This window comes from Enhydra lutris, unplaced genomic scaffold (genome assembly GCF_002288905.1).
Source record: "Enhydra lutris kenyoni isolate GAN:26980312 unplaced genomic scaffold, ASM228890v2 scaffoldscaffold22, whole genome shotgun sequence".
NCBI classification, from domain to species: Eukaryota; Metazoa; Chordata; class Mammalia; order Carnivora; family Mustelidae; genus Enhydra; species Enhydra lutris.
In genome coordinates, this window is record NW_019154106.1 from 29,928,997 (window position 1) to 29,954,346 (window position 25,350).

Genomic DNA, 25,350 nt, shown 5'->3' on the forward strand with positions numbered 1-25,350 from the left:
GGGGGGGGTGATCTATAAATAGAAAGTATAAATACATATAAATAACTAAATGAATTTTCTGTTAATCTGGGGTAGCCCTTGCTTGACAGTCTTATACTTTCTCTGCAAATAAAAGCTGACCCAAAAAAAAAGAATCCTCCTTCTTTTTATCAGCTTTATACATTTACTTGAATGGGCTCTCTTCAACATGTCTGAATACAGAGTTAAAGGATCATTTAGTGAACAATTTCAGCCATAATGAAGGAGTTCTATAATTAATGAACATGTATCACAAGAAATCAGGGTAACTTCTTCCGCTTCATCCTTGGAAACCCTGTATTTTCCACCACACCGGCAACTCAGAGAAAAAGAGTCATCATCTGTAAAAAAAACAAAACAAAACAAAAAACAAAAATAATGCTTCAAACACTTGTAAGTAACTATTTCAACACCTTTTTAAAAATGCAGTTTATCACAGAAATTCCAAAATGAAAGAAGTACCTTAAGTATAAAACATATTTAAACGAGAACTTGAAACGAATTCTTGTATGGGGCAGTGTTTCTAAAAATTACCTACTAAAAAATCTTGATATGTAGAAGAGAGCTGTAGAGGACTAAAGCTATGAATCAACAGCCCAAAGATCTTGAGGGGAGAGCAGAAGCTCAGAAGCGACCCAGGACATTTATCTGAAGTCTTCTGTTTTCTTAAGATCCACATAAATTTTACATTCTTCTCAACAATATATTTGTCAAAAATACTACTGTGAAGGAAAGAGAAATAGCCCTACATGCTTATGCCTGGAGTATATTCTTTTAGAGAAAACTCTTGTTTGTTTGTTTAAGATTTTATTTATTTATTTGAGAGTGAGAGAACATGAGTGGGGGGAGGGGGAGAAGCAGACTCTCCCTGCTGAGCAGGGAGCCTGATGCAGGGCTTGATCCTTACCTGAGCTGTTGCCTGTGGATGCTTAAACCAACTGAGCCATCCAGGCGTCCTGCTAACTTAACTGTTTAAGTTCAACATTCAGATACTCTGTTCTAGTATCACACTATTTCTGTGAAGTGAGATGCCCAACAGAGATGATATGGCGCAACATTTAGCCTACTAATGGTGGAAATTTTATTAAATCTACCATTTTCTTGGGAAGCGGAAATGCTCATGTCCTTTAACTGAAAGAATCTGATCCACTGGTCATTCCATTTTGCTGTCACTGAGAAGTGACTGTAAAAGAAAAATAATTACTGATCACCTTATTGTATGACGGTCATAATTTACTAGAGGTACATCAAATATCTTTATTCAGTTAGCAGACTTCATTCTTTAACACTCAGATCTCATAATATGCCACTAATAGAAAAAAAGAAAAGAAAAAATTCAACTGCCTTGTATTTGTTCTCTAATCAAATTTGGCCTTGGAAAAATTAAAATTAAATAAGCTAACTTTATATGTTTCTTTTACCAGTAACAAAAACATGAATTCATTCACCCAATCTTCCTTTTTATTTTTTTACCACAATGCCTTTTTTATCCGTAAAGAAAAATAATTTAATCTTGGAATTTTAAAATGCTAACATCTTTCCTGTCTGAGGCAACATATATATTGTAGTAGCATGCTTTCAAAAGTGAATTGTTTCATTATTAACTTGTCTAAAAATGCACATATTCTAACCATTGGTTTTCTAAAGCTAAATGTCCATCTTATTTTTTTACCACCTCAGTGAACACTCAGAAACAATCTGAGGTGACATGTGCTCAGTAAATGATGCAGAGGCCACCATGGGCTACTGGGGAGTTTTGTCACAGATGATTCCAAATGTTAATGCTCACTAAAAATACACATCTTGTTACATTTCTTATATTATTCTATTACTTAACACGTGGTATCTTCACAGAAATCATTTTAAAAACACTGAAGACAAAATAACCAAGCTGTACAACAGACTAAGGAGAAAGGTTAACCACTCTCTCAACAGTTCTTCAGGGATGGCTTTTAAGAGTAATAACAGGCATTGTTTCATACTATCCTTGGATCAAGAATAGGTAATCTGGCTTTATCTATCATGTTGGGTTTCATCTACTTTTCTCCTGCCTCTGGATCTTCACTTTCCAAGGTTACTCTGAAAACGGCCACGAGGGAATCTTCAAACAATTTTTTTTTTTATTTGCCCAGCTGACTGTACTTTTTACTGAATTTTCATCTGCCAAGACTGCTCTTTTCAACTACAAAACTTATATTACTAATTTATAAATATCCCTGCAGAAATAATGGCTTCATGCAGCTATTTGCTGCTCATAAGATTAAGGATTGCTTCCCTCTTTATTAAAAAACCCTTAATTTAAATAAGCATCGAAATAAATAAATAATAAGCGTCAAAGGATGTCCTATACTTTTAAGAGTAACTCTAGCTTCTAATAACTGATTCATTGGCTGTGGTTAGGATTCTTCTGTATCTTCACTGTCAGGTTTACTTAAGGAAATTCCAAAGATAGTAACACATAACAATTTCATGTTGTACATTTCTTTCACCATCTTGGTTTTTTTTCACCTGTGTCATAAAGCTGAGTTTATCTTCTGCCTATCCACATTCATTAGTCAATTTTTATAAAGTGCTAGGGAATTTTTACTCCAGGCTGAACAATAGGTACAGGGTTAAAGTATATAAAAATGCTAAGAAATAGGAAGAGTTTCTTCATTTTCCCAGAGAAACACAGATGTGTGATATTAGTGGGCTCTATACGGGCTCTACAGTTTCTAGCCAAAGCAATTCACAAAACTATCAGAACAGGAGAGAAGTTAAAGTTGTAAAATTCTAGTAATAGAGGGCACTTGCACAGCTCAGTTGGTTAAAATGTCTGACTCTTGATTTCGGCTCAGGTCATGATCTCAGTCATGAGATCAAGCCCTGTGTCAGGCTCAGCACAAAGTCTGCTTGTCCCTCTCCCTCTATGTACACTCTCTTTCTCTCTCAAAATAAAATAATAAAATAAAATAAAATTTTAATAATACAAAAGGGAAAAAAGACAAGATGTCATGGTGGGTGGGTAAAGGGAGTGACAAATTTTTCTTTTCCACCTAACAAAATCAAGAAAGAGAGGGTAAAAACCAAGCTCCAAGCAGAAGAGTACAGTATTAAAAGCCCTGCCCTGCCATGTAAAGAAATAAAAATAAACAAAAATTCTAATAGAAAATTCATCTCCTATGTCAACACAGGAAGGATGGAAAATATTAACTTTATCTTCCCTATTACACAGATGGAAAGTAAACCAAAACCCAAGTAATTTAAAAAAAGAAAACCACATGAAACCTTCTATACCTAACATCTACTTAGACTAGACAAATAACTGGAAATGAGTCATATAGAGGAACATCAATAATTGAAGTTTAGAATGAAAAAATTCCTAAAACCACCCACGTTTATATATTTAAAAAGCCAAGCTATTACTATTTTTTAAGATTTCCAAATATCCCAGAAGAGTTTTTCTTCTTAAAGAAAATCCCTAATGTTTTCCTTTACTGTAGTCAAGAGAAAAAAATCCCAACCTTCGTTCCAACACATTTCTTCAAGATATACTTGAGCATCTACTGGTCCCACATTTCTTAGATCATCTTCTGTAAAATATAAAATGCAACATTTATTTGACACTTTAATCATAACCATGAAGAAGCTGAAAAGGCAACTGCAGCCCGTTGACTACAGCTATAATTTACTTGCCATTTAAAAACTTAGTTTACTACTTTTGACAGCAGTTTTAAGGCTACCTGACTTGTAGTCCACTTCTTACGAACCTCAAAAGTCAAGATCTATCCCATTTTCCACAAATATGCAACATGCAAAAACCATGGAGTTGATTTGGTGATTCCTTGTGATTAACTAGTAACCCCTATTTTTGTGGAATTTTTTTGTCAAGCAATACCTGTAACTAAGGAAGGCAGCATGGGGTTGGGCAAAAATAACTGTATTTGAACCTTAGCTGTGATATTTCACTAGCTTTCTAACCTTAGAAATATACCCTAGATACACTCAGTTATCTCTTATCTACTTCAGAAGGGTTATTATGGACTGAACTGTGTCCCCCCAAAATTCTTATGTTGAAGTATTTAGAGATAAGCCTTTTATGAGGTAATAAAGGTAAAGTAAGACCATAAGAGTGGGGTGGGGTCTTAATCTGATAGAGTTGGTGGCCTTATAAGAGGAAGAAAGAGGGTCTTCTCTCCATGCACAAGCACCAAGGAAAGTATCAAATAAAGACACAGTAAAAAAAGAGGCCATTTATAGCCAGTAAGAGAGCCCTCACCAGGAACCATACTGACTGGCACCTTGATCTTGGAATTCCAGCCTCCAGAACTATGAGAAATGAATTTCTGTTGTTTAAGCCACGCAGTCTATGGAATTTGCTAGGACAGAACAGACCAACACTAGTGTGTTGTTCTAATCCAATGAGATCAGTCTAAAAGTGTTTTATTTATTTATTTTTAAAGATTTTATTTATTTACTTGATAGGGATATAGAGAGCACAAGCAGGCAGAGCAGCAGGCAGAGGGAGAGGGAGAAGTAGGCGCTCCACCGAGCAAGGATCCCAGGACCCTGGAATCATGACCTGAGCCAAAGGCAGATGCTTTACCGACTGAGCCACCCAGCCTCCCCATCTAAAAGTATTTTAAAGAACAAAGCTCTAACCAATGTAAGGGTCACCTGATTTTTAATTGCTTGCAAGAGAGGGATAGGTAACTTAAAGACTTACTTTAAAAGGTTTCAATAACCATACAATTGTATTGTGTTGATGTTCTATTGCTATTTCCTAGGCCAAAGTTTTCCCTGCAGGTGGAAGGTTCAAAGAAGCTTGGAATTCTACCTAAATTTAGTAAGCATATAGTTTAGGTAGTAGAAGCATGTACTCTTTCTTAAAACAAGTATACTTTGGGACAAAGAAAGCAACTATAGATAAGCACTTGTCTTTGTTTTTAAAGGCATGTTATACTTCATGTATGCTTGTATTGTTCTTCTAGAAGTCGATGCTTAAAAGAAACTACTAAAATCCACCCCTCACCCCAATGAAATTTTCTTTAGCTGTCTCACTAGTCTCTTGTTCACTTGCTGAGAATGCTTTCCTTTGTTCCGTTGTGTGAATGCCTACAATTTAATTATATTTAATAACTGCCTGTTCAGAATTTATTGGTGAGTTACACAATTTTAAAATAGATGAAAAAATTATACAATATTTTGAACTCACTGTGGTTTTCTATTAAGTATGTCAAATATTGTATCACTTCATATTTACTAGGTCCCAACAGTCTATTAAACTGACCCTAAAATCCAAAGATTAAAGACTCTGCCCAGTGGCCGGAGGGTGGGGGAATTCCTTCATCTCTGTGCCCACTGAACAGCTTATGCAGACTGTATCAGTATGTGAGGTAATCTCTGAACAAAAACAATTTCTACATTCTATATAAAGCACACTTGGTTATAGATTATTCAGTATTTTAAAAAAAAAAAAGATTATTCAGTATTTTAGTTTTTTAAAAAATTCTCCCTAAAAGTCCCATGGAGAGAAAAATCTTAATCATATGTTTCAATTTCTTAGAATGACTAAGGTAAGTCTGCTTGAATGGAGAAATGAAACACTTTTAGATTTATGAATGGGGGTAATTGGCACTTAACAGACTGTAGTTAGAGGAAAAACAGATGTAAATAATTTACAATCAAGTTGGCTATATTCCAGGGTATCTGATTGATATCTTCAATAATTTTGGAAATCAATTAAAGCAAATCAGACAAGGCAGAGGTAAGGACAAGATGAATAAGCCTTAATCTAACCTATCTTGGACACCTGCAATACAGCAATTACACAAAAGGATAACCCACTCACATATGTCCACTATGCTATTTTTACCTGAAAATAATAAATGAGAAATAACTGGCAAAGAGAATTGCCAAGGAAGTCAGCATATTGCTGTGCTTCTCCACGATGAAGCTACTGTCACGCTCACCTAGTGTTTCACGTGGAGCACCTCTCTATTCCACTTCCTCAAAAAAACGGGCCTTTATATTTTTATGATTTTTTTCTTTACATACAGTTACTTTGGAGTAGCGACCTATTTCTAAGATGACAGATCAACTTAGATGATATCTCATAATAAGAGGGAAAATAATGCAAAACTGTTTAGTACTTTGCCCAAGGTCAGAGTTAAATAAAAAAATATTCTCATGTTCTGAGGCTATCTAAACATCTAACTATTTGATCTGATTATTTAATATTATGTGGATACAGTCCAGGTTTCTCTGAGGTTCTGGTTTTAAAAGTCCTGACACAAGAGAGAACATACTATATGATTCCCCGTTACATAAAATCTAACAAGCAAAACTACCCCGAGTTGTTGCGTTGACACCTTGGTACTGGGTGTGGGGGAAAGTGGTGGCTCCAAGGAGTCACAAGGGACCTTCTGGGTGCTGGTCAGATGGCTGTATTTATTGTGAAAACGCATCAAGCTGGTCACTTAGGATTGGTATACTTCTCTGCTTGTATGATACATTTCAACAAAAAGTCTTAAAGTAGTGTGCTGAGACTCCAAGAGCTATACTTTTTAATAGAAATAAGGAAACAAAAGTTAGGGAAAAGAAGTTTAAAGCCTAAGAAAGTGTGTATTCCCTGAAAAGATGGTAATCTAACAACTTCTGAAAAAGGCTGGGGGTGATTAACTCAGGGAAAATTGGATCCCTAGAGAACTGTATAATGAGCAGAAGGGGTACATACAAGTAAAAGGTGAATCTAAATGTAGGGGGTGGGGAGGTGACCACAATCCTTTGTTGAGAGGCAGGTGTCCAGGGAATGGGGCAACAGCAACTTCCCCACTAACTACGATTACAAGGAAGGAGCACAAACAAATCAATGTTTTTTTTTTTCTTTTTAAACAATGATCTCTGCTTGTCCACCATTGTAGTTATAATTAGAAAACTTAATTCCTCCCTAGCCTGTAAAGTAACTCACAGGAACCCTGTAATTAGCTTTGATAATTGTCTTCTAATCAGGCATGGCATCTGCAAAATAGGTAAGTTCCTTTTGAGTATTACATATTACAAATATTTTTACTCATTACAATGAAATATTTCAATAGGTATCTGAAAATATAAATTCTATCTCAAAGTTTTCCTGTTAACATGACACTACTAAAAATACTGAGAAAACACATACTGACTTATGCAGCGACTTAATTAAAGGAATAGATACCCAAAAAAAAAAAAAAAAAGGAATAGGTACAAGATTTAAATCTGGAATCTTAGCTCCAGAATGGTAATAACTTAAAAACAAACAAACCCAGCCATTTGGAAAGAACACGCAATGCGTGGCATTTGGGTACTCTATCTTAAGTCCAATTATACTACAAGATTCCTAATTCTTTTGAAGTAAATGGGCTCAGCTTTTCCTAAGGTATGTAGGTCCATTCACACCCTGTGCTATACCCAAAGCTTAGCTAAATACAGAGACCAGAAAAAGATCCAAATTTCCTGATATATAGAAAGCAATGCATTATAAAAGGAAATTCCTGTGGAATATAATGATAAAATCAAATAATTTATGTGGTTACTTGGAAAAGAATCTTTCAACCTTCAGAAGTACAGGCCCTTCTGACCCTGTGTTCTATTGGATTTGTCTGACAACAAGAGGTGAAAGAATTCTGTAGCTCCTTTGTCTCAACATGGGATCTAAGAAAACACTGGCAGGACTCATCAGAGAGGTTTATGAGCCTGCAATTCAAAGAGATTAAAAAGGAAATCTAGGGAGATTCTTTCACACTGAAGAATAACATTAAATAACTATTAGCAGCTTGGTTCAGTAAAGCTTACTAGAGCTCTCGCTGGGTCATTCACAACTTTCTAAAAGAGGAAAGGTTTTTTTTTTTCAGCTCCATTTGGGAATCAATAAATATTTCTTACTTCTTACAAGACAATGGAATTCCAGCCTTTTAAAGCTTCTTCCTAATGATAGTAAAATTTCTAAAACAACTTTTTGCTGCCTAAATAATTACACTTCCTAATCCCAGGAAACCTGTTCTAACCGTAGCTACAATTCAAATAAATAAGTAAAAATAAGTAACAGCAACAAAAAGCTATGGTGGAGAGGAATTTAACTTTATTCATTATGGCTGAGATATCAAAAGTCTCATTCAACCCAATATTGGCCAAAAGATCTAGTCCATCTGCAGTTCCGTCCCTACTCTTTATGTGTAGCAATGTTGGAACTTACTCGAGCGATCAAGTCCCCAGGACACTCTCATTTAGCAAGTAGTCTGTTGTATACATTTTTATGCCTTTTAAAATAAGATTTATTTCACACTTAAGTCATCTGTGTGTAAAAAGCAAACAGTGTTTTTGTTTAGGCCTTAGTATCATGCTGTTTTAAAACCAAGTAATTTAATTGCATATAATCACCTCATTCTTAAAAATCATTTCACTATACATAATTAAATTTTTCATATAGGAACTAACTTGAAGGAAATTGGTTTCCTTCTCCTTAAAACTCTCTGTTCTTGGAATAGTCTCAGACTACCTTGATAAGAGATTCTGAATCAGGCAACATTTAACGTGAAACCTGCTCATTAAATCAGAAAGCTCTATAATCCTTTCCCAGGTGAAATTAAAGAGTCACAATTGCAAGGCTTTCCATATCAAAGAAAAATTACAAACTTGGAGTTTAATTACGGACTTGGAAGAACTGGGGCTTATAAACTAAGCGTACATGCAGTGCTCATAAAAGGTACCAAATGAAACCCGGAACCTGAATTTCATGTTTCACTACACAACAGGTAGAACAGCAGCAGAGGTAGGCCTGGCCTCTCATTCTGACCCGCAAATATAACTCACTCCTGCCCATCTGGAACTGAAAACAGGAGGCTGCACACACCTATTCAAAATTTGACAGCGTACCACAATATGATTAAAAGTCAGAGAATGGCTCTGAATTCCTCCTCTATCAACTATTTAGCCATGTGGCCTTAGGCAAATTACTTAACCCCTCTGAATCTCAGATTTTTTTAAAATATCTTCCTTAATAGGCTGTTAAACAATGATTGAAAGACAATTATCACAGATAGAGTGCTCAATAAATGGCAACTATTTTAACTGTTATTATCTCAGAATGTTTTGTTGACCTGTTCATACCCCACCATAAGAAAATGACTAAACACCAATCTATTCTGAGGGGAAAGCCTCAAGTACCACAGTGCAGGGAGGCAGCAGCTACTACCATGTCTGGATTTGTGACAGTGCTAAGAAGTTGGATGTACTTTGCTATTATCAGTCCCACTAAAATCGACCTGTTATTACCAAAGCCATAGTCCATCCGACGTAGCAAACAAAACTGCAAGACAGGAACCACAGAGAAAAAATTCAAAATAATTAATTCGTAGATTAGATCCAGAGATTAAAAATAAAAATGATGGTAGATTTGAGTGTGGGGGGAAGCTTTCTTTGGGAGTTAGGGGTGGACTGGAGGACGAGTTCAAACTTGAACAAAAAAATAAACTGTGACAAATCAGAGTGGGAGCGTGTACTGAGTCATGACAAACAACACAGGCATATGTGTTTGGGAGCCCCCAGGTGAACCAGGGGAGAAGATTCACATCAGTTCGTGATTGGTGATAAGGCTAGAAAAAGTAATTAGGAACAAAGTTCAAAGCTTCTGTCCCATTTAAATTCTACATGAATGGGTAAATGTGTTGGGGAGAGGGTGGTTATAAAAGTTCTTAAACAGAGGAGTGAGAATAAAGAAAGCTAGACCAATCAAAATGTAAACGACTATAGGAGAAGGCCAATTAGCAGCTATGGGTATGTGTAATACTCTGGGTACAGCCTACGGTGATAGCTGTGAGAAGATCCCACATTAAAAAAAAAAAACTAAAAAAATGTCAACACTCATTTCTAATTCATTGGTTATACATTGAGCAAAGGAGAAGTAATCAGAATGTAATATGAAATGAAGATTTCAAGTCTGAGGGAAAAAACAAGCAATGAGAAAGGTAACCAACCCTGTTTTGGGTTAAGACTCATTGATTTCAATCAGTCAAGTACCCAAGTAGAAATTGGGAGAGACATTAAAGTGGGAAACACAAACTTCCTTAAATCTTCCATTTTCAGTAGTATTAAATCAGAACTCCCAAATGTGTCCAAGTGCGTGCGCGCGCGCGCGCGTGTGTGTATAACTATAATCTTGACCATAGCTTTCTATAACATTCTTTGAAACTAGCCAAATTTTTAGGCAAAACCACTGAGAAAAGATCTTAAAATACATTTTCACGGCAAAAACAGATACCTGCATTCAAGTAAAAGTAAAAGGTAACATTAGTAGTCACCTTCTTATGACAAATAAGATGGAACAGGAGGACCCTCACAGAAAGTTTTCTCTATACTCTCTTCTCCCTCTGAAGAAAATGCCAGTCCCTAACTGTCTAGATGGATTTTCTGCATCATTTCACATACGTACTTTTCCCAGAAACAGTCACTAAAAAAAACATACCCCCTGATGCTTATCTTCAAGTTTTACCTGAAGCACATTTTTACAGCCAATTTTCAAATTCCTAAAATCAAATGGAAATACTGATATGATCATAGATGGAAACTCTAATCTGACTAATACAAGTATTTTGTAAGGGTCAGTTTAGCACATAACCTACATAAATATCTACTGGCCTTAGGTCATTATTCTTAAGTTAACTCAGATTCGTATTATCTACATTTAGAAGTATTATTTCCCTTCTTATGGAGTTAATCAGTCTTTAGCATTAACTTTTCAGGAAGCATCAGCTTTTCAGGAACGATTCTTATTTTGGGCTTAAGAAATTACATGTTGGGGTGCCTAGGTGGCTCAGTCATTGGGCATCTGCCTTCAGCTCAGGTCATGATCCCAGGGTCCTGGGATCGAGCCCCGCCATCAGGATCCCTGCTCGGCAGGAAGCCTGCTTCTCCCTCTCCCGCTCCCCCTGCTTATGTGTTTCCTCTCTCACTCCGTCTCTGTTAAGTAAATAAATAAAATCCTTAAAAAAAAAAAAAATTAGAAAGAAAGAAATTACATGTTAACAAATTAACATTGATGGGGTTTTAAAGATATGTTCGTATTTGGCCTGCAATTTATTTGCTTATCTCCCATTCTCAAATATTTATCCTTATAAAGGGGACAATGTAAATTGTATAACACAACACCAGAAATGACCATTTGTATCTAGCTAAGGGAGAGTAGCTGATTAGCTTTGAGTAAAGACACAATGACTGTATAACATCTGGCCCAATCTCCTGAGCCAGGCTATTTTGGGTATCCAAGTACTTGTCTGATTGTGTAAGGTGAAAACTCCACATTACAAAAACAATTCACTAATAGAAAACCAAGATACATCTTAATATAAAATAATATACCACGAAGGATTCCAAACACAATCCACTTATTTTTTAAAAACATTACTTAACCTGACTGATTTCATTTGAAGGTTTGTTTTATGTCAGGTCACAAAGAAGTAAACCTAACTCATCAGCTATGTCACTCTGTAGCACCACTGAGACATTGGACATCTGTGTGACTGTCATATATTACAAAGCAACTGAATCATGATCCCTATTATTTTCCCACAATATACTTCTGATGCATTTTTTAATGTGCTTAATATATAAGAAAACTCCCCATATATTTATAAGGGCACCAAAATCTATTCGACAGATATTACTCATTTAAACATTTTATAAATCCAGAAAAGATTTTCCAAAGTGCTCATCTGGTTGTCTAGAAATGCAAAGCCTAATCTTGAATAACTATATGCCTTTCAAAGGAATATGGGAAGCAAGCCTTTGGAAGCATCCTTAGAAACAAGAAGGTAAATATGCCAACTGGAACTAATTGATTAAATTCACTAGTTAACAGTGCTTTCAAAATGTATAGTATCTGGGAACTGAATATTACTAATCCTTTTTTAGATTTGCTTTTCTTCAGCCTGGCCAACATTGCCCTAAAAATATCAACTAAGACTAGATACGTGGAAATGGCGAAGAAAGATATATGTACTTTACTGGGGCTATCTACCCTAGACTTTTTCTTTATTAGAACTCATTGGATAGTATCTTTTGTGAAGCAAAGAAATATGGACGTCAAGGGCCCCTTTAAACAATCTCTTAGGGAAATAAATGTTTGTGAGCAATACTGATGAGTTTTCTTACAACAGAGCACCAACTTTGAGTTGTGAAATATGAGAAAGCATTCAACATATAAATGTCTCTTGCCTCCTTCCCAGGTATTACAGTTAATGGATTTTATACTCCAAGTTAATGGAAGGCAGGAAACAAACATATTTAAAGCACACCCTATGAAAAGAAAGTTCTACAATGAACTATCACCACATGCAAAAAGAGTTCTGTATAACAAAGCTATTTCCATGTCCCCAGGGGGTGACCCAGAAAAAAAGAGTGCTTTGACCTGGTTATAACAAATTCTCTCTCTCTTGGTAACCTATCCTGGTCTTTAACAAATTATCACTCTCAAAGGTTTTCCTTCTATCAAATCTAAATCCTCACTGTTAGACGTTCAAGTTCATTTCCTTCTTTTGAGGAGCCAATTACTGAAGATGGGTCAAGAAGGAAAAATTAATGTCAGCATTCAAAAGAAATGACAAGATGAAACTAGGTTTATTATGAGATTTTTAAAAATAGCTGTAGTATGAAAGGCTTAAAAACAGCAAGTTATATTTGGATAAGAGACTTCTACTTCTTATCTGAACAGCAATCCAATCTTAATTTAAAACAAAAGTAAAGCATTCTCACCATCTGGAGCTGCTGGTAATGAAGGAAATACTTTGTACTTAGATCTGACATAGTAAAAGGTCAGGAAAAGCTGAGTTTCTACTGTCCTCCTAGAACCTGCTTAAAAAAATTGCAAAGCAAACCGAACATTATATAAATTCCAAGCAGATCTGCTGATTTATCGGTTTATGAATCAGGCCCATTTCTCACTGTATTCAGTTTGTCTAAATGTTGTGGCCTCATCAATGACCTACAAGAGTCCCCTGTGATCCTGCAGGCTGCAGTTATCTCCATTAATACCTTAAAACCAAGGACTAAAAGCTCAAAAGAAATCCACATTTCCAAGGACTTCCCAAGGGCAATGAGAAAGGGTTAAAGCTGTTGATTATTTGTTCTTACATTTTTTTTAATGCAATTCTACTGCTCACTTTTAACACTGTTTGCCTATTTCTCTCCATTTCTCATCTACCAATACCCTATTCCCTAGCAAGAGAGATTAGTTTTTTATTCCTGTTTTCTCCCTCTTTTCTCTTTAGGTAGCGGGCTTCCAGTCAGTTTTACTGACAGGTTCTTAACAGTACACAGGCTGTGGAGTGGCAAAAATGCAGAGCCAGAGGGCGAGTATGTACCTTACACCCCTCAAAGTACAGTTTTGTGGATTATCCTTATCTTAAGCAAACTGGCACCCAGAAAGTAATGACTGGTAAAGATGGGCAAAAAGCACAGAGGTAACTTCTCACGCAACATATTCGTGTATAGCTTCAGTATTTTTCACAGAAAATACTATCATGTGAACCAAGGTTAAAAAGATAGATCTGTGAATAGAATTCATCCACTTGTACATTCTTCTGCCAAAAGTAAAACATATTTATAAGAGAAATACAACACGTGCAAGATACTTACATATGCACCAAATAGATAAGACCCAATATTCAAGCCATATTTGAAAATTAATCCAAATTCATGGCAAAGGTACACTCATCAGTTTCCTAATATTTTTAAAAAGCTCATCAGTCTTAAAAAAGTAGGGCTTTAGAGCTGTTTACTATGATGAAAGTCACTCTTAAGTTCTCCAGTACCTGAATAGCTCATGAAGTCTTTATACACGAAGATACACACATTGCCTGTAAGTTATAAATACTTAATTTTATCAGTACAATTCCCTCCGAAAATAAATATGGGCATTCCATATATACCATTGGCTTTATCCTCTAATGTTGTGTTTTAGAAGCAAGCCTCGTTTCTCAAATCAAATTTTCAGAACCGTAGTCGCTGGAGCCTTAAAATCATTTTGTTAGGTTTGATGATGTGCCAGTGTAGGGCATGGGAGGGGATTCAATAATCAACTACACAGTGAGCTTTTATCAACACATTCGAGTCAATGTTGAACCTGGTGCGCTATTGCAGAGTGCAATTGAGTGTTTTCCCCACAGGCTGTAACTGATTATTGACTCCCCCCCATTAGCATGCAGGGTGCATACTGAAGGTTCAAATAGAAGACTGAGGGACTCCTATACCAAGGCCACTGCTGAAAGACAGCCTATCACTTCGTGTAACTGCAGTCTATGTGTGACAAACCTGACCTACATTTTTCTTTCTTTCTCACTAGAGCTTGTCACTGTTTTAAGAAGCTATTTTCTAAAATGCATAAAAGAAATGACTTTTAAAACTGCTTAGGAAAGGTGCATTCCTAAAATACCATTTATAGCAATCTTATAAAGAATAGTTTATTTGGGAGACAATCATGAAACCTAGCCTAAAACAAGCTGAAAGACAGCAGAGTACTTTATGATGTTATCCCCTATAGTACCCTCCTTTCGATTGTCATTTATATAGTACACTTTGTTAAAAGTGCTACAATTAAAATGAGTACATAATTAAATTTAATGGAAAGAAGTTATTAAACATTAATTAGAAATGTGTGATTAAACCTTTTTCATTAGTTAGAAAAAGCAGCTTTCATGGCTTCCAAAGAAGCCACATCCTAGGAGTTTTGTTAACTACTCAACAGATACACAATAAGCACCACTAAGCAGAGGACATAGTTAAAAACAGTGATGGAGGGGAGGAGTCAAGGCGGCAATAATAACTTGGTACGAAGGCTGGAAAACGCTCCTCAGGAACGGCTACAGAATGCTATTCAAAGAGTTGCCAGTGTGCTATGGCTCCTCACCCCAAGTACCCACCATGCCGCTGCAGGTCATACTCTTTTTTTGTCTCTTCATTCCCTAGAATTTTCCATGCCTGATCAATTTCGATGAACTTCTGTATACATTGCTCCACTGTTCCTGCTGGCACATCTGCACTTTGTTTATCTGGATGATACTGCCAATCAAAAATAAAGGGGGTGGTGAGTAGAGAGGGTTGAGGGGGGTAGGTTAAAAACAAAAACTAAAACAAAACAAAAAACCCCAAAACTTGTAAATCTAAGTTTTAGTTAAGAAAGAAGGTGATGAGAAGATGAAAACTAAGATACCAAAGCAATGAGACAACAGTGCTGGGCACAGGAGACAACTGCCAGGTTAATGAGACCACTGGAGTAGCTATAAATCCACCAGTGACATAATCTGTCACAACATGCAAAGACAGCATTTTCTGGATAATTTGCTGATGGAATCACTGGTCTCATGGACAATTTACCTAGAGAGGATGACTAACGCAAACAGAAATAGGTACTTGCAGACGAGCGGGACATGACAAAGAAAGGGCACAAACTATGCAGAGTGTGACACTTTCCTTATATAAGGTGCTTAGCTGTAAAAACCATCACTACTGAACTATTAGCTTTTTCTTAGGAAATCAGATTATACAATCATACTTAAAAATAAATACCTTTCATCTTCCAGCTCAGCCCTGAAGATTTTTTTTTCAGTCCTAAAGATTTTAAAGTTACAAATCCCCAAACAAAAACTTTTATTGAATAATGATTCTAGGGCAGATTGGTAAGAAACATTTTTTTGTTTTAAGGATTTATTTTAGAGATAGAGAAGCGTGCGTGCGTGCGTACACACACACACACACACACACACACACACACATACACGAGAAGGAGGAGGGCCAGAGGCAGAGGGAAAGAGAAAGCACTTCAAGCAGACTCCCCACCTTGCACGGAGCCCCACATGGGGCTCAATCTCATGACCCTGAGATCATGACCAGAGCCAAAACCAAGAGTCAGATGCTCAACCAACTGAGCCATCCAGGCACCCCAGTAAGAAACAACTTTGAAGAACTAAACAAAACATTGGGATATAAGTTAATTCATTAGTAAATCTTTCTCCCTTGTGTTTTCAAAACCTAAGAAATGTTTAAAAATGTTTTCAATATGCAGTAATTTGTTTAAAGTATTTGGTCAAAACAACGTTTTATACAAATTCATCAATTCTCAAATGCTAATGTAAAATGTGGCTTACTAGAGATCTCATATTATTTCCTTTTCCCCCTAAATTCTCCATGGCTCCCCCTTCTCTTTTTATTTATTCATTCTGAAAGAATCAATGTCATTTGCATTTCAGCAGTCTTTCAACAAATAAGCGAGAAAAGGTTATGTAAATGTAGAGACATTTCACTTAAATAACGTGGGGACCATAGTAGCAGATCTTCAAACGTGTCATTTTTTCACTCTCAAGTAAACAAGGAACCACTTGATAGTATTCAACTAGAATTTGCCACCAGTTATTACTCTGAAAGCTTAGAACATACCTTAATTTTAAAAGTTACCTTGGGAATCTCCTTGAATTAGTAGACTAGTTTTCCTCCTTTAGATTTTGTCCTTTTTCTTCCAAGTTTTTATAATAAAACATGCAAAAAAACCCCACCATTTTTACATTTCATGACATTAATATGATCCATTCACATACTCATCAATTAATAATGGCATACTCACTTAAATTCTTTGACTATTTTACAGACATTGAAAGAACACAAAATATCTGCAAGTGTAATGTCATGCATTATCCAAGTTACTAAGGCCAAAGTCACTCAGTGAGTTGTGGCAAGTAACACGAAGTAAATTGACTTCAATCCTCAATCCAGAAATCAGAAAGTATATAATTTTTAATCCTAACGCAGACTACTGGTTTTGACAGTGAATTTTTTTTCATGCTGAACTTTTTCACACTGCTGATGATTCTTGCTAGCAGAGCAAAAGCTACTGTGTTATCTGGTTGCACAGAAGAACACTGTGCATGCTGAGAAAAAGATTACAGGGCAAACAAAGAGAATTTCCCTTTGGCAAACTATTTCTCTTCCTATGCCAAATTTAACAGTTATCAACATTTAAATATTTAAGCTAATTAATATAATGACTGAAGAAAAGAAAGGGAAACTAAGGCTTCACTATTTCATCTTTTTATGATAATGATTTATCAAATCATCCTCATAAAAGTCATTCCCATACTGAGGTCTAGGCAGTCCCTACATTTGGGCCATTTAAGTAACAGCCCCAAACCAAAACAGAGTCTGCAACGTTAAAGTTCTCTAGCTAGCTGACCTATTCTTCTAATACTATGTGAAGAAGATTTATGTAACAAGCCTTACCAAGAAAGCCCTACAGAATCAAGAATTAGTTTGTGGCCACCCAAAATGAGAAACTATCACTAAATTTTATTGAGTCATAGATCAGTTCTATGATAGTCCAAGCATAATACAATTTCTTACTAACTTGGTATTTTCCTGACTGCTATTTTAAATAAGCAACTCACCATCTGAGGCTTTTTAGGTCTAATTTGTTGTGCTATTATTAGAATGTAATAAATTTTATTCTATGATACAGAGTCCAATTAAGAAATGTCAATTAGGGGGCACCTGGTTGGCTCAGTGGGTTAAAGCCTCTGCCTTAGGCTCAGGTCATGATGCCAGGGTCCTGGGATCGAGCCCCGCATCGGGCTCTCTGCTCGGCAGGGAGCCTGCTTCCTCCTCTCTCTCTGCCTGCCTCTCTGCCTACTTGTGATCTCTGTCCGTCAAATAAATAAATAAAATCTTAAAAAAAAAATGCATTAAAAAAAAAAAGAAAAAAGAAATGGCAATTAGGGGCACCTAATTGGGTTAGCTTCTACCTTCGGCTCAGGTCATGATCTCAGGGTCCTGGGATCAAGCCCCGCATTGGGCTCTCTGCTCAGCAGGGAGCCTGCTTCTCCCTCTCTCTCTCTCTCTGCCTGCCTCTCTGTCTGCTTGTGATCTCTGTCAAAGAAACAAACAAAATCTTAAAAAAAAAAAAAAAAAAGAAATGGCAATTATTCAGACCTGTACCCCTGTACATTATATGTTTTAAAAAAAAGAAAGAGGGGCGCCTGGGTGGCTCAGTGGGTTAAAGCCTCTGCCTTCAGCTCAGGTCATGATCCCAGAGTCCTGGGATCAAGCCCCACATCGGGCTCTCTGCTCAGCGGGGAGCCTGCTTCCCCCTCTCTCTCTGACTGCCTCTCTGCCTACTTGTGATCTCTGTCTGTCAAATAAATAAATAAAATCTTAAAAAAAAGAGAGAGAAAGAAAGAAAGAAATGGCAATTATTAGCAAATAAATAAATATGTTATTTAGGGTGCTAAAAGTCTCAGTCCAATCTGTTTTGACAGCAAGTTCCAGAACAAAACGAAGGTCTAAAAGAGAGTAAAACATTCTATGGTAGGCTAATAATGGCCCCTAAAGATATCAGGTCCTAATCTCTGGGACCTGTAAAGTGTTACATAAGGAAAAAGGATCTTTGAAGGTGTAACTTGAAGATCTTTAAATGGAAAGTACTCTGAAAAGAGGCAGAGGGGCTATGACACACAGAAGAGAAGATGGTATGAAGAACATTCAGAGAGCCAGAGAAGGATTTCAAATAATGGTATCAAAGACTGGGAGTGATGAGTCCATAAGCCAGGGAATGCTGACAGCCACCAGCAGCTGGAAGAGAGAAAGAATGGACTCTTACCCCTAGAGCCTTGACTTTGGTCCAGTTATATTGATTCTGGTTTTCTAGACTCCAGAATTGTGGAAGAATACATTTCTGTTGTTTTCAACCACCATATTTGTAGTAATTTATTTTAGCAGTTATAAGAAATCATATACTGTGTAAATATATCTATGGTTTATATAGAAATACAAAGGTTCTAGAATAGGCAAAAGAATCTTGAAATAGAACAAAGCTGAAGAACTTACACTACTGGATTTCAAGACTTATAAAGCTACACTATCAAGATTGTAGTGCTGGCGTATACATATATATATATATATATATATATATATATATCTAAATACATCAGTAAAACAGAATAAAGAGTCTAAAGTAATAGACTCTCTCTCTCTCTCTCTCTCTATATATATATACATATATATACACATACTATATGTACAGTCAATTGATTTTCAGCAAAGGTATCAATGCATTTCAATAAATTGAACTGAAACAACTGGATGCCATGTGGAAAAATTAACCTCAACCCCTCTCATTTCATAACCAAGAATTAACACAGGATGAATGAGTCATAGACATAAATATAAAACACAGAACCATAAAGCTTCTAGAAGGAAAATACAAGAGAATATCTCTACTTCTTGGGTTAGGCAAAGACTGCTTTGACAGAAAACAAAAAGCACAAACAATAATGACACAAAATGGATAAACTCAACATTAAAATTTTAAAACTTTCTGCTCCGCAGAGACACCATTAAGAAAATAGACAAGCCACAGACTGGTTTAAAAAAAGAAAAAAAAAAAACCTGATTAAATATATATCTAACAAAAGACTTGCATCTGGAATATACAACAGTTGGGGCGCCTGGGTGGCTCAGTCGGTTAAGTGTCTGCCTTCGCACAGGTCATGATCCGTGGTCCTGGGATGGAGTCCTCCATCGGGCTCCGTGCTCAGTGGGAAGCCTGCCTCTCCCTCTGCCCCACCCCTGCTCATGCTTTCTCTCTCTCAAATAAATAAATAAAATCTTTAGAAAAGAAAGAATATACAACAATAACAAAATCCTACAAATTGATGATAAAAAGACACACTTATTAAAAATTGGGGGGAAAACAGACTTTTCAAAGAAGATAGATGAACAGACTATATGGCACATGAACTTGTACTCAAACTTTTTCATTAGTTAACAGGAAAATGTACATTTAAAATATCAAATATTACTAAACACCTAATAGAATGGCTAAAATAAAAAAGACATAACACTAAATGTTGGTGAAGATATAGAATAACTGAAGCTCTCATATGGTGCTGGAAGGAAATTATTTGACAATTTCTGATAAAGACACACATATACCTATTCTATGGTCAAATAATTTTGGATATTTACTTTTGGATATTTACTTAAAAGAAATGAAATATAAACATATGCTCACTAAAAGACTTATAAAACAATGTACTCACAGCCTTACTCACAATAGCCAAAAACTGGAACAATAAAGTCTATGAACAGGAGAATGGATAAATGGTAGTATGGCCATATAGGAATAATATTCAACAATAAAAAAGAAAAAAAAAAAACTATGATATACTCAATAACAAAGATGAATATCTAAAACATTACACTTGACAAGAACAAAAGGATACATACTATTTGATTACACTGATATGAAATTTAAATTCAGGCAAAACTATTCTATAGTGATAGAAATTAAAAGTTGGTTTCCAGGTAAGAATAAGGGGTGGAAATTAACTAAAAAGGGACACAGGAAATTTTCTGGAGGAACTGAAACGTTCTGTATTTTGTTTGAGATTGTGGTTATAAGATACCAAATCTCAGGGCGCCTGGGTGGCTCAGTGGGTTAGGCCCCTGCCTTCGGCTCGGGTCATGATCCCAGGGTCCTGGGATCGAGCCCTGCATCGGGCTCTCTGCTTAGCGGGGAGCCTGCTTCCCTCTCTCTCTGTCTGCCTCTCTGCCTACTTGTGATCTCTCTGTGTCAAATAAATAAATAAAATCTTTAAAAAAAAAAAAAAAAAGATACCAAATCTCACCAAATTGAATATTTAAGAGCTGTGTATTTTTCACTGTATGTTGACCACATCTCAATAGAAAAACATCTTTAGACATGACTAAAATTATTAAAAGAAAATTAGAAATCTTTCTAAGCTATAGAGAAAAAAATGAGAAATTTCTTCCAATATTGAGAGAAAAATATAATTAAAACATAGAAAATTAATACAAAGACTAATACACATTAGTGAAAAGTTTAAATCACAGACAGTATAAAAATATACTTTTATTGCTTTCATAAGTACATATGCCAACCTCCAAAAAACTTTATAATATTCAAAAAAGTTAAGTATTGCTGAGCGGAAGACTAAGTACATTCAAAATTAAAATATCATAAATAGGGGCGCCTGGGTGGTTCAGTGGGTTAAGCCTCTGCCTTCAGCTCAGGTCATGATCTCGGGGTCCTGGGATCGAGCCCCGCATCGGGCTCTCAGCTCAGCAGGGAGCCTGCTTCCGCCTCTCTCTCTGCCTGCCTCTCTGCCTGCTTGTGATCTATGTCTGTCAAATGGATAAATAAAATCTTTAAAAAAAAAATCATAAAAATGTCACAATACTAAAAATATTAAGAGTGTCTCTCTGTGATTATTATAACAGTACAGAGGTGTATGTCTCCAAAGTTTTAGCAAACTGCTATTTTACTATTCTCAAGTGATTTGATAGTTACAACTTTATGATCTGTTTAACCTCCTCACTTTGGGGGGAAATTTATCAATTACAGAGTCCTATATTCTTTAAGTCCCCATGTCACTAATTGAGGATGGGAAAAATGAACACAAACAAAGGATAAGAAACTGTCTTGATCTGAAAATATAAGATCACTCATGCAACTATAAGATATACAGAAAATTATGCAATAGAATATCAGGATTAATATGTGTTATCTATATCCTAACTAATTATCTAATTAATAACTAAAGTTTTCATTAGGAACTCTTAATTATGACTAGCTGAGATTCTATGGCAAAGGGTTGTCCAATATGGAACATTTTGATTTTCGATCCTCTCCGTATGATAATTCCAAGTGCTTTCTAAATAACTAATTATGGAGTGACTATCACAGTATGTCAGCCCAGAGAAATTAAAAATGTGGTCCTCAGATTTGCATCATCAGCATTATCTGAGAGCTCGTTAGAAGATGGCCCCATCCCAAACCTGAGAGGAGTGGGGGGCATGTGGGATCCAGAATCTGTTTCAACAAACTCTCTAGGCAATTATTATGCATGCTAAAGTATGAGAAGCATGCTGTTAGCCTCTACTGCTTAAAACACAGAATTGGGTCCAAGTCAGAAAATTAGTGCTTTGTAAACATTTCTCCTTGACAGGTGCATCCCTCCATGTAGGTATCCACACACAAAAAAAGAAAAAAGATGCTCAATGAGTGACACTCCTCAATTGTTAACCTAGACCACCACAATGAAAATTACACAAAGTGTTCTAAGTCATAAATTTTTTGATATTTGATATCTTTTATTCACTAATCATAAATGCCAGCCCCTTTATTTCATTGTTTGCACAAAATGCCAATGTCGATGATGAGGAAGCTGATGAAATCTAAACAATATGCCAGTAGTATTTTAACCTGTTGATTTATTTTTAGAGGAGGATACAACTTATATCAGGTTTCAGCTATTGAACATACAATAATGTCCACTGATAGGTTTAACACAGAGACAAGTGTTTTTCTACTAAAAGGACAAAAGTTAAAAGTATGTATAAGTTGAGAAGAGCATATTACAATACATTGTAAAAATTCTAACAACTTCTAAAAGGTTTTAGTGCAAATTCATATAGTCATTAACTCCAAATGACCTTTTCTAATGGCTAAGAAACATGTAAAGTTGAAATGAAATGGTATTTCTTTAAAGAAAGTGTGTAAGACAGTTTTATGGTAAACTGCCCACTATACAGTAAGGTATTATTTCAGATCACCTAAACAGAGGTCCACCAGTTTTAATGCCTTTCTTTTTCCTTTTTTAAAGATTTTATTTATTTATTTATTTGAGAGAGACCACATCAGAGAGAGAGCACGCATGAGCAGGGGAGAAGGGCAGAAGGAGAGAGAGAAGCAGACTCCCCACTGAGCAGGGAGCCCCATGCAGTGCTCAATCCTGGGACCCTGGGATCATGACGTGAACCGAAGGCAGATGCCTAACCGACTGAGCCACCCAGGTGCCCCTTTAATGTCTTTCTTACATTCCTTTTTAAAAGGACATACTGCTTTACTTTACTGATAGCTTGCTACTTAAATCTAAAATTAAATAAAAAGTTAGGGAATCATACATAAATCCTTTACTATACATGTGTGATTATGCTATTTTGATTTATAAAATATTGACTGTAAACAGAAAGTAACAATCAACTATGAAAATGACTCTGAGCAAATTTAATTAAACAAAAATTTCCAAATTGTTATACTGGTATTATTTGATCTATTAATATGGACCCTGAGGACACAGTACTTCGGTTTGTGTAAAAGATATGTTTGGTATCATTAGTAGGATGCTAGCTCTCCATTTCTAGCTTCAAACTTTCTTGAATTCCATAACCAAATTTCAAAACACCTCAAGCTATCTTATCAGTACTACCTAAAGTTCAACATGTCCAAAATTCAATTTATCATCCAGAATCTAAAATTAGTTTCACCTCCTGTTGAATTCACCACTATGCTCAATAAAAGCTGGAAGAATGAGTGAACAAGAGAATAAATACATTTCCTAATAATCCAGGCTACAATAACAGGGCAACCTTCCTTTCCCTCATCCCATGAACCACCAAATTCAGTAGATTCTGCCTACACAATGTCCTTTCTATTCTCAGTGCCAAACCTAGTTAAAATGAAAAGTAGCTCTTTCTTGTTCTCTAGCATTCACCTAATAGCTCTCCAATCCATGCATCCACTTCCAAGTTCACGGGCCTAGCCTTAAAATGCTAATCATGTCATTCCCTGGCTCAAAATTTTTAATAGGTGAATTACAGTCATAGTCTTTACTCTTATAGGTAAAGTCCTCCAATAAAAGAACCCCAATCTACCATACCAGTTCTATTACAAGTATTACAGATACAGCATTTATGCCTAGTCATTCTACACTAGTCCTTCTGATCTCATCCCTTAACATGCATACGTTTGTTTCCATGCCTTATTTATACTGTTGTCTCCACTGAAACACCCCCCATGAGTTCAAATGCATCTCTTCCATGAAGCTATGTTTAATATCCCTACCTAGAGGGGATGAGACGTGTGTGTGTGTGTGTGTGTGTGTGTGTGTGTCCTTTTGAACTGCTTCATCATTCCTAATTTTAAAGGAACTGATAGTTACTTGGGGTCTCAGCCCTCCTCTAAAACACTTACTACAAATACTGGATCTTTTTTTTTTTAAAGATTTTATTTATTTATTTACTTATTTGACAGAGAGAGATCACAAGTAGACAGAGAGGCAGGCAGAGAGAGAGAGAGAAAGAGAGAGAGAAGCAGGCTCCCTGCTGAGCAGAGAGCCCGATGCGGGACTCGATCCCAGGACCCTGAGAGCATGACCTGAGCCGAAGGCAGCGGCTTAAGCCACTGAGCCACCCAGGCTCCCTAAATACTGGATCTTAACTATAATCTGTATCTCTGCGGAGATTAGCACAATGTCCCGCTTCACAAATATCCTCCATAAACACTTATTTAAGTTGTACATGTAACTTTCCCCAAAAGTACAAAGTCTGAAAGTTCCTCATTTTAGTCAGCACTAGATAGTCAGCACTAGATAGAAGGAGGAGCAAATTTTAGTTTTAATCTGAGCTTTGCACTTTTGTATCTTTGCTCTCACACTCCTTCCTAGTAAACAAGTATTAACTATGTCATTCTATTCAGCTGACACATGGACAGATATGATTCAGGGATATGCTTCAACCCAGTGGTTTTCCTCAAATACTTTCCAAACTGAAGAATGAGATATGGATTACACAGATTCTTACTAAGAGGAATAAATTCAAGAGCATACTTGGGAAAAAATGGATGTGTAACTGCGGGATGTGTGAATATGGAAAAGGCTGAACCTTTAAAAAAAAGAAAAAAAAAGTCCTTGATGTCCTTTTCTCTACCCTGCTCAGTTTTCTGAAAAGGAAAGTGTTCGTGTTTCCTATACGAATTCTGTACTACTAAAAAAGAGAGTATCTATCATAACATCAGGAGATTTTATCAGTATCTGCAAAAAAGAGAACTGGATGCCATGGCATTTTTTTCACTTTTTTTGCCAATAATTCTGTGGACAGAATCCCATTCAGGTAATGTCCTGCCAAGCCCCAATAGGCCCAATGTCGAATTTCCATGACATCACAGTGGATACACATTCCAAAGAGACTATAACGCAGAATACCACTGAGGAACTTCAAACCACGGCACACACATAAACACTGAATAAAAGCTTATTGTGGGTCATTTTGATCTGAAGTCTTCTTGCTTTCATGAATCCAGTCCTCACTACATTTTGAGGCACTCATCACTTCTAAAGATAGTAAGAACCCATTTCTTTAGACACTGGCTGTGAAAGAAAATTGAAAAGGTCAAGTTAAGCGAATTATGTAAGAGGGCATTCGTACATCTAACCATAATAATATGTGACAGCAAGAATACCACGGTCCCACGTTTTTACTGAT

General features: G+C 36.2%; 1 protein-coding gene across 3 annotated transcripts in view; it reads right to left on the reverse strand.

Moving 5' to 3' along the window:
- The window catches only part of LOC111149983 (DnaJ heat shock protein family (Hsp40) member C24), a 64,190-nt gene continuing 38,840 nt past the window's right edge, over positions 1 to 25,350 (reverse strand). Inside the window, exons 3-5 of one of the 3 annotated variants that reach the window (XM_022507278.1) lie at positions 14,943 to 15,081; positions 3,522 to 3,590; positions 1 to 359 (exon numbers count right to left, since the gene is read on the reverse strand). In XM_022507278.1, the coding sequence (XP_022362986.1) occupies positions 229 to 359; positions 3,522 to 3,590; positions 14,943 to 15,081 (339 nt within the window). In that variant the 3' untranslated portion in view covers positions 1 to 228. The remainder of the gene's footprint in view (positions 360 to 3,521; positions 3,591 to 14,942; positions 15,082 to 25,350) is intronic. The other 2 variants (XM_022507279.1, XM_022507281.1) reach the window with 2 other exon arrangements.